Raw genomic sequence first — 18,006 nt, forward strand, 5'->3', positions numbered from 1 at the left:
GTCAGTGACTGTCAGCTTTAGAATACTTTCCTCTGCATTATTTTTATACATTCTTGCTTATGGCTTGGTGTGTAAATGATGCCAGAGACATAGTGAATAAGAAAGTAAGCTCTGGGCTCATAGTACTGTGATATAAAGAAATCCTATCTATTTGATGAACAAACTGTGTGACACCAGGTAACCTTTTTATGTTTCATTTTTATATATTTTTACATTTTTCAATTATAGTTGGCATACAGCATTATATTCATTTTAGGTGTACAACATGGTCTTAGGGGATCACCAGGGTGTGGTATCCAGGTTGATGGAGACTGTATGCTGGGAGTGGGACAAGCTGTACCAAGAAATAATGGATTCTGCCAACAATTCTTTCTGAGAGAAAGCTGCCCTTCCAGAACTTCTCCTAAAGCCAGAAAAAAATCAGTTCTTCCCTGAATGTTTCTGGCACCTTCTGAGCCACTGTCCCAATACTGGAGTTCAGTGTGAGAGAGTCCTTCAGTAAGTCCCTGTTCAGCCTTCTTAACAAGAATGTCTATGACTCTAGCCACTCTCCATTTTACTCAGCTGCAGTCCTCACTGGGTTTCAGAGCCAGAAGTGGGGACTTCTCTTTCTGGTACTGGATTTCTGGGATGGGGAGCCAAGTGTGGTCCCAGGTTCCTTCGCTCCTCCAGGGGTACCTCTACAACCAAGATATCTATCCTAATTCTCAGCCACCACACATGGTTGAGGGACCAGCCTGTTCCACATCTCTGCCCCTCCTACCAGTCTTGTGGTGGCCTCTTGTGTATGTCCCTAGTTGTAGAACTTCTGTTCAGCTAGACTTCAGGCGACTCCCAGTGGTGACTGTTCTATAGTTTCGTTGTAATTTTGATGAGATTGTGAGAGGAGGCAAGTACAGCATTTTACTTTTTCCACCATCATGACCAGAACCCTATGTTTTAATTGTTTTTCATTTATAAAATGGGCATCATAATGGTCTTTACCAGAGTTGTCTTGTGAGAATTATATAAAATATTACATGTAAAATATTCAAAATAATGACTGAAATAGAATGGTAACCACTATTACCATGAGTGGGAGCTGAGCTATATTTCTCAGGACTCAGCTATCTTCTTTCTAAAATGAGAATGTTGGGTTAGTTTTCACAATATCTCCCTTTACCCTTGTTTCAGGTGAATGGAAGATTGATTAGTGATTCATTAGGTATGTCAGAACATTCATCACCTCTCCTTTCCCTTCTCTAATGCTTCTCCAATTTGCTGCAGATTGAAAACTCGAGGCTTATTCTTGGTTCGTACTGTCAACATATGGATTTCATTCTTTTTCTTCCTGACCTCTATTTAGTCACCATGTCATCACTCCTTTGAACTAACTTCCCATGGAAAAAAACAACAGGAAAACAACCTGTTTTCATCATTTCTTCCAACTTGGTCATAGGCAATCTTTGCCTGGAACAGGAGGCCCCTTTCCTTCTGAATCACATGACTCTCTACAGTCATGCAGCTAAGTGTTTTGGAAGTGCTAGTTTAGCTAATTTCTAAATACCTTTTTCCTTAATATTGACCAAATAGCATTTATGCTAGCACTTCCAGTCACTGAGGAGTGAGGTTCAAAACAACAGTAACAATAATTGCTCCCTGGTGGCAGGTGGTAAAAGCCTCTAAGGCACTTGCAACAAATACATCCCCTTGGAAGATGACTAAGCAAATGTTTTTCTGCTTCCTGAGAAATGTTTGTGTATTTTCTCAGTCAAATATCTCAGCCTATAAAGCAAGAATGATTTCACCAAGTAAGGAATACCTAGGACAAGTCGAATCCCTAACCAAGGACTTTGGAAAATCAATGTAACACAAGCATATTTCCAGTGTTTCCTCCTCTGTTGTTTAAAACGTTAACCATCATGGGCCACATTAATGAGATTTTCTCTTCCCCATCATGGGCAAGTGAAGATGGTAGAGTAAAGCGGATTGAGAATTGCTGGAATGTATTCCCAATGAAGATTTTTCTGTGTGTTTCTATACTTTCATTCTCTCTATTCTTGAACTTGGGAAAGTCCTGAAATGAGGACAGCTATGTTTGTAAAAGCACTAATTCAATTCCCATCCTTGACTTACAGGGTGTTGTCCCTAAATATGATATTTGATTTTTAATAATGTTCATCTCCAAGTGAAAATGCTACCTTGAAACAATCCATTCTAACCGCATGCCTTTCTCCTTTCCTAGGTTTTTTGTTTCAGTAACACTCTTTCAACATATGCCATTCACCATCATTTATTCCTATAACATACACATATGTTCCAGGACATTTGCTATTCCTATAGAAAAACATTCCCTTCTCTTCAAATAATGAAGTTATCTGATTTTATTAACTTTTTACCAATATACACTATCCATTCTATCTTATCCATTCTCATTTATTCAATTGTTAAATTTTCACATCTTTAAATAACAAATTCAGTCTACAGATCTGTAAGGATATTTGTAGCGAGAACTCCCCAAACTGCAAATCTGGCCTAGATCTCTCTCCATAATAATAAATATTTTCAACTGTCAACTGACTAAACATCTCTACCTGAATGCACCTGTCCATTAAATATTCTATCTATTAGAAAGCATTCTATTAATTAGACATGTTTATTATGGAAACTTTGATGACACATGTGAAATGATATGTACAATTCATGTATATATGTAATATTTGTATATGTGTATATTTATAGAATAAAATGAACAATGGATATACTATCCAACTTCAGAACTAGAATATTACCAACACCACGGAAGCTATTTGAGCATTCTTCCCTATCTCATCCCCACCTCCCTATAACTATAATCCATAATTATGTTGATTATTCTCTTGCTTTTAACAGTTTTTATAATAAGTAAATACATATTTAAACATTATATTACTTAGCTTAATTTTTATTTGACATGTGTAAAAATACTCATGTAGCCTCCTGTGATATTTTTTATGGCTCCTTATTAGGTTTTTAAGGTTTCTCACGTTGTTGCATGAAGTTATTATTTGTTCATTTTCAGTACTACTTAACACATGATAGTATAAATAGGCCACAACTCACTTGCTAATTTGGAACGTTTCCAAGTTTTGTTTTTACAAATAATGCTATCATGAATATTTTTATACATGTCTCTTGATACATGTATATGCAAAAGATTCTCTAGACCCTATAATCAATATATTCACAACCAGAAATGAAATTTATGTTTAATTTGACAAGATGGCTATAAATAATTTTGCAAAATTGTTTTGCAAAGTGGTTTGCTTTATCAATTTAATCTTCTACTAGCAGTGTACAAGTATTTATCTTGTTTCACATAATTGATGCCACTTTATATTATTAGAGCTTTAATATTTGACAATTTAGAGGAGTAAAATAATCTTTAATTATAATATAAATTTAAATTTTTCTGAATTTTAATGATGCTGAACAATTTTCAAATGGCTATTTATAATTCATGTTTTTTTCTATGTGAATTACACACATGTCTATTGGTTTTTTTATTTTTTCCTTTTTATTATCGATTTATAGGTAACCTTTATATCTACTTATATATACTTGATATGTATGTATACTCTCTATATACTTATATATATTGATAATTGATAGTTACATGAAGTGCAAATATATTTTCCTACATTCATCTTATCTTTTACTATTTTATGATGCCTTTGATATTAAATATATGCAGTTTTGGTATATTTAGCATTTGGTGTGTTTTGCTTAAAAGTCCTTTCCTTTCAAAATTTTTAAATGTATTCTCCACTATATATTTTTTAAAGCTTTTAGAGTTCCAGTCATGCACTGCATAACAATGTTTTGGTCAGTGATGGACCATATTTACCAATCCCATAAAATTATAATGGAGTTGAAAATTTACTATTGCCTAGTAATGTCAGCCGTCATAACACTGTAGTGAAATGTATTACACAACTACTTACCATTGTGTTACTGTGGATGAAAAAGGGGTACTGAAATAAATCATAGAATCCTTACTGAGCAGGTCATGGTGAGTAGTCATGCCCCAGGCCTATAACTTCTTTAGTGCAAGGTTTCGAAGCCAGCCCTGTCCATCATTCTTGGGAACATAGGTTAATAGATCTTTGAAGTAATACCCCTTGAAGGCATAACCCTTAAGAAAGCACATAATATTGTAATCTAATCTCCGCCTTGCTTTCTCCCAACCTCATTTAACCTTCCTTGTGCTCCCTCCTTAATTTGAATGCATAAAAGAAACTGAAAAACTGTTACTCTCTAGAACATTTGAGATTTTTGCTCTCCTGAATATGTTAGCAATTTGGCTCAAATAAACTTTTTTTAAAAAATAATTTTCTTATTTTTTAACTACAGTTGACATACAATATTATATTTAGGTGTACAACATGGTGATTTATACAACATTTATGTAACTTACAAAGTGATCACCCCAACAAATCTAGTACCCTTCTGGCACCATACATAGTTACAATAGTTATTACAGTATTACTGACTATATTACATCCCAATGACTATTTTGTAACTGCCAATCTGTACCTCTTAATCCCTTCCCCTCTTTCACTCATACCCCTCAACCATCCTCCACCAGGCAACCATCAAAACGTTCTCTATATTTATGAGCTTTTTTCTATTTTATTTATTTATTTTGTTCTTTAGATTCCACATGTAACTGAAATTCTATGGCATTTGTCTTTTTCTATCTGACTTACTCCACTCAGCACCATACCCTCTAGGTCCATCCATGTTGTTGCAGATAGAAAAATTTCATTCTTTTTTATGGCTAAGTAATATTCTATCATATATATGTAGTGCCTATTCTTTATCTATTCATCCATTGAATATGGTTCCCTCCATATCTTAGCTATTGTAAATAATGCTGTAATGAACATACAGATTCACATGTTTCTTTTGAGTAGTGTTTTGTATTTGAATAAATACCCAGAAGTGGGAATACTGGGTCCTTCTTTGTCTCTTGTTATAGCCTTTGTTTTAAAGTCTATTCTGTCTGGTAGAAGTATTACTACCTCAGCTTTATGTTTGTTTGTTTGTTTCCTTTTTTGTAAAATATCTTTTTCCATCTCTTTACTTTTAATCTGTGTCTTTTTTTTTTATTTTGTTTTGTTTTGTTTTGTTATTTGTTTTTTTTTTTTACCTAAAATGAGTCTCTTGTAGGCAGCATATATAAGGGTCTTATTTTTTTTATCCATTTAGCCACCCTATGTCTTTTGATTAGAGCATTTAATCCATTTACATTTAAAGTAATTGTTGCTGGGTATGTAGTTATTGCCATTTTATTATTTACATTTATCTTTTTTCTTTTTTCTTCCTAGAGAAGACCATCCAACATTTCTTGTAATTCTTTCTTGGTGGTGATGAACTCCTTTAGCTTTTTCTTTCTTTTTATTTATTTTTTCTTTCTAGGAATACAACAGTGTTATTTCAGGAAAATGAAATAAGACAAAAGGAGAAAAAATTATTCATTACTCAGCACATTTCTGTTACGTTAATTCTGGGCTTAAGCCCCTTTGGTCTTGCTAAATCTTTTATTCAAATTAGCAGAATTGTCTTGAATTCTTTCTAATCCACATGCTTCATGTCTGTGATGTTTGACATCCAATCTTTTCCTGCCCCTGCAATAATCTCTCTGTGAAACTCATTGGGAATTTCCATCCAGTCAGGTCTGATGTAGATATGTGACCGGATCTTGATGATAGCTCTTACAGCCTCTTCTAGACTTCAGTTGTACACCTGAATCAGATACACTGCCACTATAGTGGCACTTCAAAAGCACTCAGCCTTATAGTGCATGTAGACACTCTAGCCAAGCGACTGGTACTTGAGAGCAAACTGTACTCCTTTCTGGAAATTAGCCAAGGTTGGGATTCCAGTCATGTCTACTGCGCTAAGTCGCAGCTGCTCAACAGCTACTCTCTTCCACTCCTTTGAGGAGTTGCACAGGAACCTGGTCTCACACTCCTTGTTCATGGTGATCATCCTATGCACAGTCTAATCTTATATCAGCCCGTGAGTCATGCTTCGCAGCAGCAGTGAGCCCAGCAACATAGTGTGGTCAGTACAATGGTACCAGTCACAATGTGCCTGGCCTGGCATTTTTCCACAGAACAGCATGTACAACAGTGTCGGGTAGAAGAGCACCAAGGCCAGGCTGGCCTCCAGCAGCCCGTTGGTTGCCATCCCGCCCCATGCAGCCTGGCGCAGCAGCAACCCAGCCACAGCTGGGCTTGCGGTCCGCAGCTTCTAGGAGAGTCAGGAGGATGAGGAGAATGCAGACTACAACCCAGTTGGCGCAGGCCCCTCCGGCACTGAGACCTCGGACCTGGCCCTCAGGGACTCCACATTCTCCTTTAGCTTTTACTTGTCTGGGAAGCTCTTTATCTGTTCTTCGATTCTAAATGATAGCTTTGTCAGGTGGAACAATCTTGGTTATAGGTCCTTACTTTTCATTAGTTTGAAAATTTCCTGCCAAGCACTTCTGGCCTGCAGTTTCTTTTGAGAAATCAGTTGACAGTCTTATGGGAGTTCCCTTGCAGGTAACTAACTGCTTTTCTCTTACTGCTTTTAAGACTCTCTCTTTGTCTTTAACCTTTGGCATTTTGATTACAATGTGTCTTGGTATGAGCCTCTTTGGCTTATCCTGCTTGGGACTCTGCACTTCTTGGGCTTATATGTCTATTTCCTTCGCAAGGTTAGGGAAATTTTTCGTCATGATTTCTTCAAATAGGTTTCCAATTCCTTGCTCTCTCTTCTCCTTCTGGTACTTCTATGATGCAAATGTTGTAATGCTTGATGTTGTCCCAGAGAGCCTTAAACTATTCTCATTCTTTTTTGGATTTTTTTTTGTTGTTGTTCTGATTGGGTGTTTTTTGCCTCTTGTCTTCTAAATTGCTGCTTTTATCCTCTGCTTCATCTAACCTACCGTCGATTTCTCCTAAGGTACTCATCATTTCGGTTACTATATTCATCATTTCTGACTGGTTCTTTTTTATGTTTTCTATCTCCATTTCTATGTTTTCTATCTCTTTGTTAGAGTTCTCACTGAGTTTACCTACTCTTCCCCTAAGTTCATTGAGCATCCTTATAGCCAGTGTTTTGAACTCTGTATCTGGTAGATTGCTTGTCTCCATTTTTTTTTTTCTGAAGCTTTGTTTTGTGTTTTTATTTGGGACACGTTTCTTTGTCTCCCCATATTGTTTGCTTCCCTGTATTTGTTTCTATGTATTAGGTAGGGCTGCTATGTCTCCAGTCTTAGTAGAGTGTCCTTATGTATTAGATATCTTGTGGGGCCAAGTGGCACAGTCTTCCCTGGTCACCTGGGCCAGGTGCTCCAGGCGAGTCCCTTGTGTGAGTTGTGTGTACCCTCCTGTTGTAATTGAGACTTGGTTGTGTGCTAGCTGGGAAATTACTGCTTGGCCATCACCATGGGAATGTAGATTATTAACTATGAGAACATAACATTCTAATAATAAGCTTTCTGCTTCTGTATCCCCGCTTGCACACCCGACCTATAGGTTGACAGGTAGTGAATAGAAGAAAAATAGACCTTTGTGTTCAGACAGAATGAAGAATGGGGTTTTGGGCTTAAAAACCCTGTACCTCTACATTTCGGGGCTGCTTAATCTGGGGTCTGCATACCCCTGGCAGACCCAGCTGGCTGAATAAAGAGTGTGTTTCCTATAATTCACTGGTTTCTGGTGGGCCATGTGTCTATCAGAGGCTGGCGGCTAAAACAGTTGCTGTTTGCACATCCGTGGGAGGGATTGCCCCTCAGGTTGATTGGTTCTGAGGACTGGATGACCCTATGCAGCAGGATTCATTTTAACAAGGCTTTGGTGCCTGCTGTGTCCGACCTTTGGGTATGTTGTCCTTGGATGCAACCCCAGTGGTGCTCCAGCTTTGTATGAAGTCTACCAGGCTTGCGAGCCTGAATCTTCCTGAGAGGGGCTTCAGCCACTTCTTGTGTCCTACTCGGGACAACCTGGAAAGAGTCACTAAGCAATTCGCAGCTGACTGCCAAATGCACTGGGCTTGGAGGTACCTTGAAAGGCCAAGCCACAAACTGAGGTTGGCTGCCACAACTGCTCAGCTTAGGGCTGTTCGGCAAGAGGTACGGGGCAGGCTGAGGCCTGTCGGGAGCCATTATGAGACACCGAAGAAGTCATGTAGCTGATAGCCATAAAGCAGCTGCTGAGACTGTGCAAACAATGGTTCAAGGAAGCAAATGGTTGAGTTAAACATTACTGACCCTGGAAGGGAAGTTTGCCTCCTAAAGAAATCCTTTAGGATAGTGGAATGTTTTACAGCCCAGAAAAGAAGGATGTTTGTACCCTGAGGGAAGGATATTTAGGAACTTATGTAAATGTCAGCATTCCTATGGTATGTACTCTATGCTTTGCTATTGTACTCTGTGCTTTGCTATTGTATTCAAAAAGGTATATAAAGGCTATGCTAAATAAACTCGAGGCTGTATGCCCTCCTGAAGCTTTAGCCAGCTGGCTCCAGCAGAGGCCAGATGCTGCATGTTTGGGTTTTATGAATCTTTGAAAAAATTTAGGAAAATCCAAAGCATGAGCCAAGACAGGCTATTTGTATGGAAAGTCCACTGGAAATGGCTTAGATGTGCTTGAAAGTTAGATATGTCGGAGTCTCAGGGAATCGCCGGGGTAGGGTACCCAGATATGGCAGCCACCCGTGTCTGCATGCAGAAGATGGGGCTAACTTAACCAGGAAATGGACTTGCCAAATACTTCTTTCTTAGAGAAAGCTGCCCCTCCAGCCCTTACTCTGAAGCTGGACAACTCTGTTCCTCCCAGTATATCCCTGGAGCCTTTCAATCTGCTGCCCTAGAGCTGGAGCTAAGAGTGAGTGAGTCTGTCAGTAAGTCTGTAAGCAGGCTCCTTAAGAGGAAATTCTGCAACTCCACCCACCCTTTGTCTCATTACACCACAATCTTCGCTGGTTTTCAGAGCTAGAAGTTGTGGGGATTTTTCTTCCTGGTACTGGAACCCTGGGCTGTGTAGCCTGGTGTGAGGTTGAGACCCCTCACTCCTTTGAGGAGACCTCTGCAGTCGAGATATCTCTCTTGATTCTCGACCCCCACACATGTAAGTGGGATGTTCTGCGTCTCTGCCCTCTTACCAATCTTAAGGTGGCCTCTACTGTGCATCCCCGGTTATAGGATTTCTGTTTAGCTAGACTCAGTCCATTCTCAATTATGGCTGCTTTGTAATTTAGTTGTAATTTTGATGTGGTTGTGAAAAGAGGTGAGTACAGTGTTTACCTAATCTACCATTTTGACCAGAAGCTCTCAAACTTATAAAATTCTCTACAGGTATGGATATTGTTATGTTGACATTACAATTGCCTACCATATTCGGTACAGTAACATACCCTATGGGTTTGTAGACTAGGAGCTGTAGGGGAACAGAATTTGACACCTCCAAATTTGTCTCTTTGTCATAAGGATTATTTTACACTGGTTAATTTTAAGAAACAGCAGACATGGGGAAAGCTCTAAAAACCAAGTAGAAGTTATCCTTTATAAGACATTTACTTTGTAAGGGAAATGTGTAAGGATGTCTCTTTCCTTGTACGAAGAAGAGCGGGGTGAACTTATCTCTAGAATCTCGATCAATGCTGAAGGCAGAGACTTAAATCTGCATAGTAATCTTACCTATGTTGACTGTAATTTTTCTGGTAACCTTCCACACTACTTTCCCCCCACCTCAATACCTTTTGTCTTAAGCTGAAGATGACATTTAAGGTGGTGGCTTTAGTCATTTTAGTGAGTTATTCAATTTACCTGGGTCTCTCCCATGTATACAGGTTGTATACCTATTAAACTTTGGTTTCTTTTTCTCCTGTTGTGCTGTCTTTTATTACAGGGATGTCTCAGCCAAGAATCCAGGAGCGTAGAGAGAAAATTATCACCACCCCCCCACCACACACACACAGAGTAACAGAATGTACCATACAGCCTAGTACTATATACAATCTAGGGTTCGTGTAAATTTCACTCTGTGATGTTTGCAGAATGACAAAATTGACTAATGAAGCATTTCTCAGAAGGTATCCCTGTTAAGCAATACATGACCATATTTGTTCTTTTGAAATTTAGGTTTTGGTCACAGTTGCTGTTTGTGCATGATATAGTATAGGGATCCATTTTAATTTTCTTCCATGTAAATAACCAAGTATCATAGCACTTTATAACAAATAGTCCAATATCTTAATTGATCTTCCATGCCAACTCTATTATAAATTGTTTTCATATGAATGGATGTTAATGGGTTCTTGGCTGAACCTATTATGTTCCACTATCAATTTTGTTATCTCCAATTAATATTGCATTGTTTTGGTGTTAAACACTTTCACAGCTGACAGCTTTTCTGAAAGAAAGGGTTTATTGGGGTATCCAAAAAAGGTCCAGGTCCTGAGGTGTGAAATCTAAACCACCAATGGCAGGGCTAGGTAAAGAAGGCAACATGTCTGCCATCCTGGGTTGACACTATGCTTTGGGGAAGAAAGATGTAAGTTTTGAAAGAATTTACATTGGCTACAGACAAGGGGGGCAGAAAAAGGTGAAGATGTGGCAGTTCTAGGATAAATGCACAGTCTGTAAGGAAGAAATATTTATTACTTTTGTTTGATGGTGGCTAATAGTTATGAAATTTTATGCATAAGCAGGATGAAGTGCCATCTGGTAGTCTATACAGAAGTTGATTAAAAGTTCCAACATATATATTCAGGAATATAAGCATTCTATTGTTAGTGGCCCACAGCTATTAATGGGTTAAAAACTCTTGTCTCTTTCTTTCACTATGCCCCTGCCAACCCCCATGCCTCCACCATAATTTAATTTAGGACATCTCATAATTTTTCTTGTCACTTAGTTTCTATGGCTTTGTAAGGCTTGGTAATTGGTAGAGCAGGTTACTCATTGTTTTCAAAAATGTTTTGGCTATTCTTTATTTTTGCTCTTCCATATAAATTTTAGAATGAGCTTATAAAAATTATTGAAAACTCCACTGGGAGTTTGGAATTGCAGTGAATTGAAAGATTGGGAGATTGGATATCCTAAACTATCTATTATTTGTACCATGATCATTGTGTATCCTCCATTTAGTAATTCTCATAAGATAAAGGAAAAATTCTCCTTAGAGTTGTTATGGCATCTTTTGTTTAATTTATTCCTAGGTACCATGCCACTATTTTCTTCTCTTTTTGAGCAGTTTTACAATCACAACAAAATAGAAGATATAGAAATTTCCCACATACCCCACCCATGCAAAGGCTTCCCATATTCAATATCCCACACAAGTGGTACATTTGTTAGGACTGCTGAACCTACATTAACACATCATAGTCACCTGAAGTCAATACCTTATCTAGGATTCACTCTTACTGTTGCATTCTATAGGTTTGGACTGTGGATGAAAATGGGGCCACGTATTAAATCTGACAAGCTCAGAGGAGGCCCACAGTGTAGGCCTTACAAACTCAGAGGCCAAAAGCAACTACAGGGGGGTGGTCTGAACCTCAAAATTCCTAACTAAAAGCTAGTCATTGTGTGCAGTCACGTCCTAGGCCTGTATCTTCCTCGACAAAGGTCAATCTCTACCTCTGAAATTGTCTATTGCCTTTGTGCATCTAAGATAACATACCTTTGAAACATCAGATTAATTTTCTTTTCCAGACCCCTCAAGGGCACAACTACTGGCACCAGAGAAAAAGGGAACATTGTTGTTATTTATTGCCCACATATCATTTCTATGTACCATAATTGTGAACTACCCTATACCCATCAATGTAAAACTATGTCTCTCCATTTTGCTTTTTATCCACTCTCAGAGATTTCCCCACTCTACTTTCTCTCACTTCCCTAATCTATCACTAATGAATTTCATGTAACCGTCTTTACTTCTCTTCCTTTTGATTCTAATGTATAAAATAAGCTGCAAAACTGCCATTCTCTGGAGCATTTTCTCGATTAGTTGAGATTTTGTTCCCTGGCAATTATTGTCAATTTAACTCACTCTTGTAAGATTTTTTTCTTAGGCTGTTCTTTTATCAACAGGACAAATGTATGTCATGTATACATTGTTATAGTATCATAGACCGTTTTCACTACCCTAAAAAAATCTTGTGTTTTACCTATTCATCTTTCCCTGCCCCTCCCCACGACCCCTGGCAGGCACTGATCTTTTGCCTTTTCCAGAATGTCATATAGTTGAATCATACTTTTCAGATAAGCAACTTTCACTTAGTAACATGCATTTAAGTTTCCATCATCTTTTCATGGATTGATAACTCTTCATTTTAACACTGACTAGTATTCCATTGTCTGGTGTTTTCATCAATCAAGTTTTCTGCTGTCGCTCGTATTTGAAAATGCAACTGACTTTTGAATATAACATATCTGTAACATATCTGTAAATCTCACTAAACTTTTACCTTCCTTTCCAGTTATTATACCTTTTACTTCCTGTTTGTACCTTATTACACTAGCTAGGATTGCTAGTACAATGCTGAATTACATTCTACTTGATGAGGCTCTAACTTTATAGGGATATTTCTAACATTTCATAATTAAGAATGTGTGCTATACTTTTATGGATTTCCTTTACTTTCATTTCTTTTTCCTAGTTTGTTCTCTGTTTAAGCATTACTGATTAAATTTTATCAAATGTTTTTCACAAAGACCAAGAAAATGGTTTTCCTCCATGTATTAATGTGATAAACTGCACTTTTAGATTTCTGTTATTTCATCCTGCACTCCTGATATAAACCTAACTTGACTATGGTATATCAATTTTTTAAAAAAATAAATGCTCCATTTGTTTTGTTAGGGCTTTGTTTCACTAGGGTTGATTTGCATTTTTTTTTCTCATGCTATTGTTTGAATTTTGGTTATCAAGATTATACTGCTCTGAGTTGAAGTGTTTTCTCTTTCTATTCACTTGGAAGAGCTTGTTCATTGGAATTAGTCTGAAAAGCCTTCTGAGCCTGCTGTTTCCTTTCCATTTACAAATGCTGTGATACTAATATACAGGCAAGTATAGCTAACATATTACTGAGTGTTATTTCTTCCACTATTCTGTGCCTTCTTTTGGATGTTTTTTTCTTATTCCATTTTCCCTCTCCACCAATTAAGAGTTATAAGTACCAATAACTTTTAACTCTTACCATGAAATTTTACTCAGCATAAAATATATTTTAAATTAACATTAAAAATTTAGTATCAAGGACCTTGGGACTACTTTAATTTTGAGCATTCTTCTCAACTTACTTGCCAATGTACCACATTAGACACTGTTTACTAATATTGTAACATCTTTAAAAACAACAGTCTCATTAAATTGGATTTGGAGTAGTCTTTTAAAAAATGCTGTGACACTAGCTATATTTAACATATGCAGACTAAACTGATTTGGCTGATCAAGTGGTAAGACTTAAAATTAAGGTTGGTTAATTATACAAATTAACAGCATTTGCGAATCCTATATACACTATAGGCCTTTATGGAAAAAGAACAGAAGGGTATACTTCCATTTCCTCCCCATAAACCCGATCCTCATCATCTTTACTTTTGGATTTCTGCAATAACCACTCAGGTCAATAACTCTAATCCAACTTTCATGCTGCAACTTAAGTGGTTTTTACAAAGTGTTTTCTAATAAATTTCCAAACTGTTGACCAAAGAATGAACGTCCAATTCCTTAGAGTAGTTTATAATGCCTTTCATGATCAGGTCCCTCACATTTTTTTTAAGATACACTTGCCAACAAAAGAATATTCCGGCTAAAAAGAAGTCATAAGTTTATTTGATCGAAACTGTTGACAATTGCCAGGAAGGAAAATCTCAACGGGCTGAGGAAATGCTCTGGAGAATGGCAGTTTTGCAGCTTATTTTATATATAAGAATCAAAGGAGAAGTAAGGAGGGTTACATGAAATTCTCTGGTGATAGATTAGGGAGGTGGGAGAAAAAGTGGAGACATCTGAGACTGAATAAAAGGCAAAACGGAGAAACATATTTCTTTTACATTGGTGTGTACAAGATAATTCACATTTACAGCACACAGAGATGGTATGTGGGCAACAAGATAACAACATGGTCTTGGTCTCTGGTGCTAGCAGTTGTGCCTTCGAAGGGTCTGGAAAGGAAAATTACTCACGTTTCAAAGACCGACCTTTGTCAAAGAAGCTATAAGGCCTAGAACGAGACAACCCACCATGACCTGCTGTTACAATTTTTACTTTCAGACCACCCTGTGTTATTTTCCGTCAGTTTGTAAAACCTAACATGTGAGCCTCCCCTGAGCTTGTCAGTTTTAGTATGTGGTCCCTTTTTCATCTACACACTCTAAAACTACAAACTCCATCTGGTCATATCATTATATTACTAAGCTAGTCTGTCATATTTTGTGCCTTTATAAAGGATGTTAATTTTTACTCATCCTTTAAGACTTCAATGTCACTGAGAGATCTTTCCGGACTTGCACCTTCTTATGTGTTTTCAAACACATAATAGTCTGGTTGGTATTGGTATTGCTTGGTTCGAATTACCACTTATTCATTGTGACTTACATCTTGGCTTCTTTATCTGGTTAATTAGGTTGCTAATACTTACCTCATAGGATTGAGCTTTAACATAAAACCAACAATTATTGCCAGGTACTTCAAAAATGTTCTCTTCATTTTAATATAACTCTCTGAGTGCCCAATATGTGCAAGATGTCAGAACTACATCTAAAAGATGAACAGGATATAGCTCCTTTACTATGATGATAAGGGGCTCATAGGGCAACAGAAATAAAACTGTAGTAGCATCACTATAGAAAGATTAGTCATTCAATAAGAAAGGTCAACATATATTAGTACTATATAACCCTAAAAGAGTTTTATGAGTGTAGACTTAAAAAGAACAAATAACAATTTCTGGCAACTGGCCTCTGATTAACTATAAAGTTACATTCTCGGTTTGAAAATAATTAGTTATAAATTGTCTGTTTGTTATAACTTTCACATAAGATATATTTAAAGTAGTGAGCAATCAGTGGTATATATTGAGTTTTAACTAAATTCAGACAAAAATGTTCTATATATTAGCTCTAGCACATACCAAAAAAAAAAAAAAGCCTATCTAAGCATTTAATAAAACACTTATAAAAGATGTCATATCCATAGTTTATTTTAAAAAATTGTTAAAAACTAACCGTACAGGAATATTAATATACTTAAAAAGTTTGTTCCCCAAGTTGAAGGAAAATACATTAGCAACGTCTTGCAAACACCATCTTTATAAAAGTAAAACTTCTAGATGCTGAAATGTGCTACAGTATATTCTATAATTTATACTTTTAATCATGGGATTTAAAATTATTCTCCCTACTATCCTATCACCCCAAATGTGGCAGTTATCATACTTAAATTAATGACATTCAATCAAGTTCTACTACCACAGATCCTTAAAAGGGTACAAACTGCATATTTACTAATAGAGCAAGTCTTTTCTATTTATTGTCACATAATTATTTTAGATAACATTTGACTTTAAGTACAACAGAAATACTACATCCCATAACTGTAAACATTCACCAAGAGCTTCCAGAGTACAATGAGCAACAGAGGTGGCCCAGGAGTCAGTCAAACGTTCCTCACTTTTTGGCTATTGCTGAGATTAAATTTTAAAGGCAAATTATTACAAGCCTTACTTGTATTTCTGTAAGAAAGTAGTTCTGGATATATATTTTTAGTCAAAAACACCTGAAAGTCATTCTAAAGACTAAATTAAGCACCGTTTTCACTTACCTAAATATAGAATTAATTCAGTAGCACATATATGATCACCAATGTCAGAAATTATAAATAACTGTGTTCTCAAGTCCTCTTGTGGATACATGTGGGGTACTGAGTTCCAATGATGCTAATAGGAACCATTCATGCATATCAAGGGTAGTAACTCCCACAGGGCCACATGCAACCAATAAGACTGAGGCACAACTATTACTTATGTCACTGGATGCTATACAAGCAGATTTAAGGCTGTATTCGGCTATAAAGAGTTCAATCTCCTCTTTAGTATTCTTTCTAAATAGATCACATGACTCAAAATTCCATGGGGTGGAAAGTGAAAAGTTCCCAAACACTTTTTTAATACTAGTCTCCATACAATTCATTGTCAACATATTTACAGAGGGAACTGTTCATACCTAAAATCATTTTAAAAAATGTAATCAAGTTTTTAAAGTTTGATTCCGATTTCTTCAGGATTATGTTCATTTTCATTTTCTGACTTTTGGTCAATTTCACATTTGTCAGAATGTTCACTGCAGTCCTCAGGTAATTCTGATGATGCTCCCAAGGAGAATACAAATTAAAATATATTCACTGCCACCCACTTTGGGATAAGCCTGGTTGCAAAGAGAATGGTGTTCCTGGAGTTGAAGGATAACTAGGAAACCCATCTGGCTGAGCTGGATAGCTTTCCAGAGCCGAAGCTGGATGGACCTAATAGAAAGAACATGCATTTTAGCAGAACATCAAATTCAATCAAGTCTATACTTGCTTTTTGCCTCTGCCACAATACAGACTGAGAGTAGAAAAGGAATAAAAAAAGTTGGGGCAAGATCAATCTGCTCAGTCTACTGTAATTTTTAAGAAATGTTCGAACTTCCTTCAGATGGTAAAGGTACACAGAATACTTAATATTTAAGTTAAATATTCTTTTTAAAAAGTTTTCTAAAAAAAAAAATTGCTTTAATGTTCCATTATTTTAGCTTAAATTGTAGAAGACAAGCTACAATAGGTGTCATGTATAAAGATTCCATTTGTAAAATCTCCAAACAGTAATTTGAAAGTCTATAAGCAGAAAAACAATTTATACAGATGAATATATTCTGCCACCTTTGTTACCCTTCTGAAAGAAGACAAGAATAATTTGCAGATTTGGGGAGAATTCATCAAACCTCCAGACATTCTGCTAAGACTCATTTTTTGCCAGTGTTGGGGTATCACTATTGATATCGAAAGGTTTTCACTATAGAAGCTATGTTACATATGTTACCATTTTATTTATGTCAGACATTACCTGCTTACCTGCTGTAACAATGCTGATTGTGCAGCTGCATTATGCTGTAATTCTTGCAAGGATGACTGTGGAGGATTCTGGGAAAACCCAGGGATACCTGGGAGAGACAAAAGGCCTGGAAAAACAGAACTGCCTGCAGCTTGAAGTCCAGATGATAAGCTAAAGCAACAGATAGAACAAGTCAAAATGCAGATAAGACACAAAAGCTATTGCTTCTATATTTGTTAAATACTATTTAACATATAAAAAAAAAATCTTAGAATTTCTGTTGTAAGGAACCTTAGAAATCTACCATTCCTGATATTAAATTATTTTATTATAAAATATATTATTTTAAATTCAATTTTACATAGACTTGTTAAATACTTCTTGCTATTTTATAATCAAGATAAATTACCAAATATGAATCCTAAAGTTATCAGAGCAAGCATTAATATTTTATATATTTATCTTAAGATGACTGAAGAGTCCTAAAACATTTTTTGAGCACTGAAATTTCAGCCCAGAAAAATATAATTTAACACCACTAAACAATTAGATTTTTACCTTTATTTGAATGACTTAAAAATACAACTATGAACTGTTATGGGTGGACAATTTTCTAGTAAGCTAGTATTACATATTTACTTCTGATTCTGTTAACCAGGGTGTGGTAATCTGATCAAGGAGATGCTGTTAACCAGGGTGTGGTGATCTGCTCAGGGATGTGCTGGTGGCTATATAAACTGCCTCTTCTGGGAGCTCGAGGCTGATTCTCTAGTGGGGAGAGTCAGTTGCCGGCCGGCTGATAAAGGCTCACAATTCATCTCGATTGGCTCCATGGGTCTTGGATTTGATCGAACCACAACAGAACTACAAGTTAGGTACTCATTTTGTATT

General features: G+C 36.6%; 1 protein-coding gene and 1 pseudogene across 6 annotated transcripts in view; both read right to left on the reverse strand.

The window, feature by feature from the left end:
• Window positions 1-5,595: 5,595 nt before the first annotated feature.
• Window positions 5,596-6,333, reverse strand: LOC107519090 (annotated as a pseudogene).
• An 8,877-nt stretch (window positions 6,334-15,210) lies between these two features.
• Window positions 15,211-18,006, reverse strand: part of PROSER1 (proline and serine rich 1) — a 31,257-nt gene continuing 28,461 nt past the window's right edge. For all 6 annotated transcript variants that reach the window (XM_036228499.1, XM_036228498.1, XM_016161369.2 and 3 more), the window contains 2 exons: window positions 17,136-17,286; window positions 15,211-16,547 (listed from right to left, as the gene is read on the reverse strand). In XM_036228499.1, coding sequence (XP_036084392.1) covers window positions 16,425-16,547; window positions 17,136-17,286 — 274 coding nt within the window. In that variant the 3' untranslated portion in view covers window positions 15,211-16,424. The remainder of the gene's footprint in view (window positions 16,548-17,135; window positions 17,287-18,006) is intronic.

The sequence above is a fragment of the Rousettus aegyptiacus genome, unplaced genomic scaffold (assembly GCF_014176215.1).
Source record: "Rousettus aegyptiacus isolate mRouAeg1 unplaced genomic scaffold, mRouAeg1.p scaffold_m13_p_11, whole genome shotgun sequence".
Taxonomy (NCBI): Eukaryota; Metazoa; Chordata; class Mammalia; order Chiroptera; family Pteropodidae; genus Rousettus; species Rousettus aegyptiacus.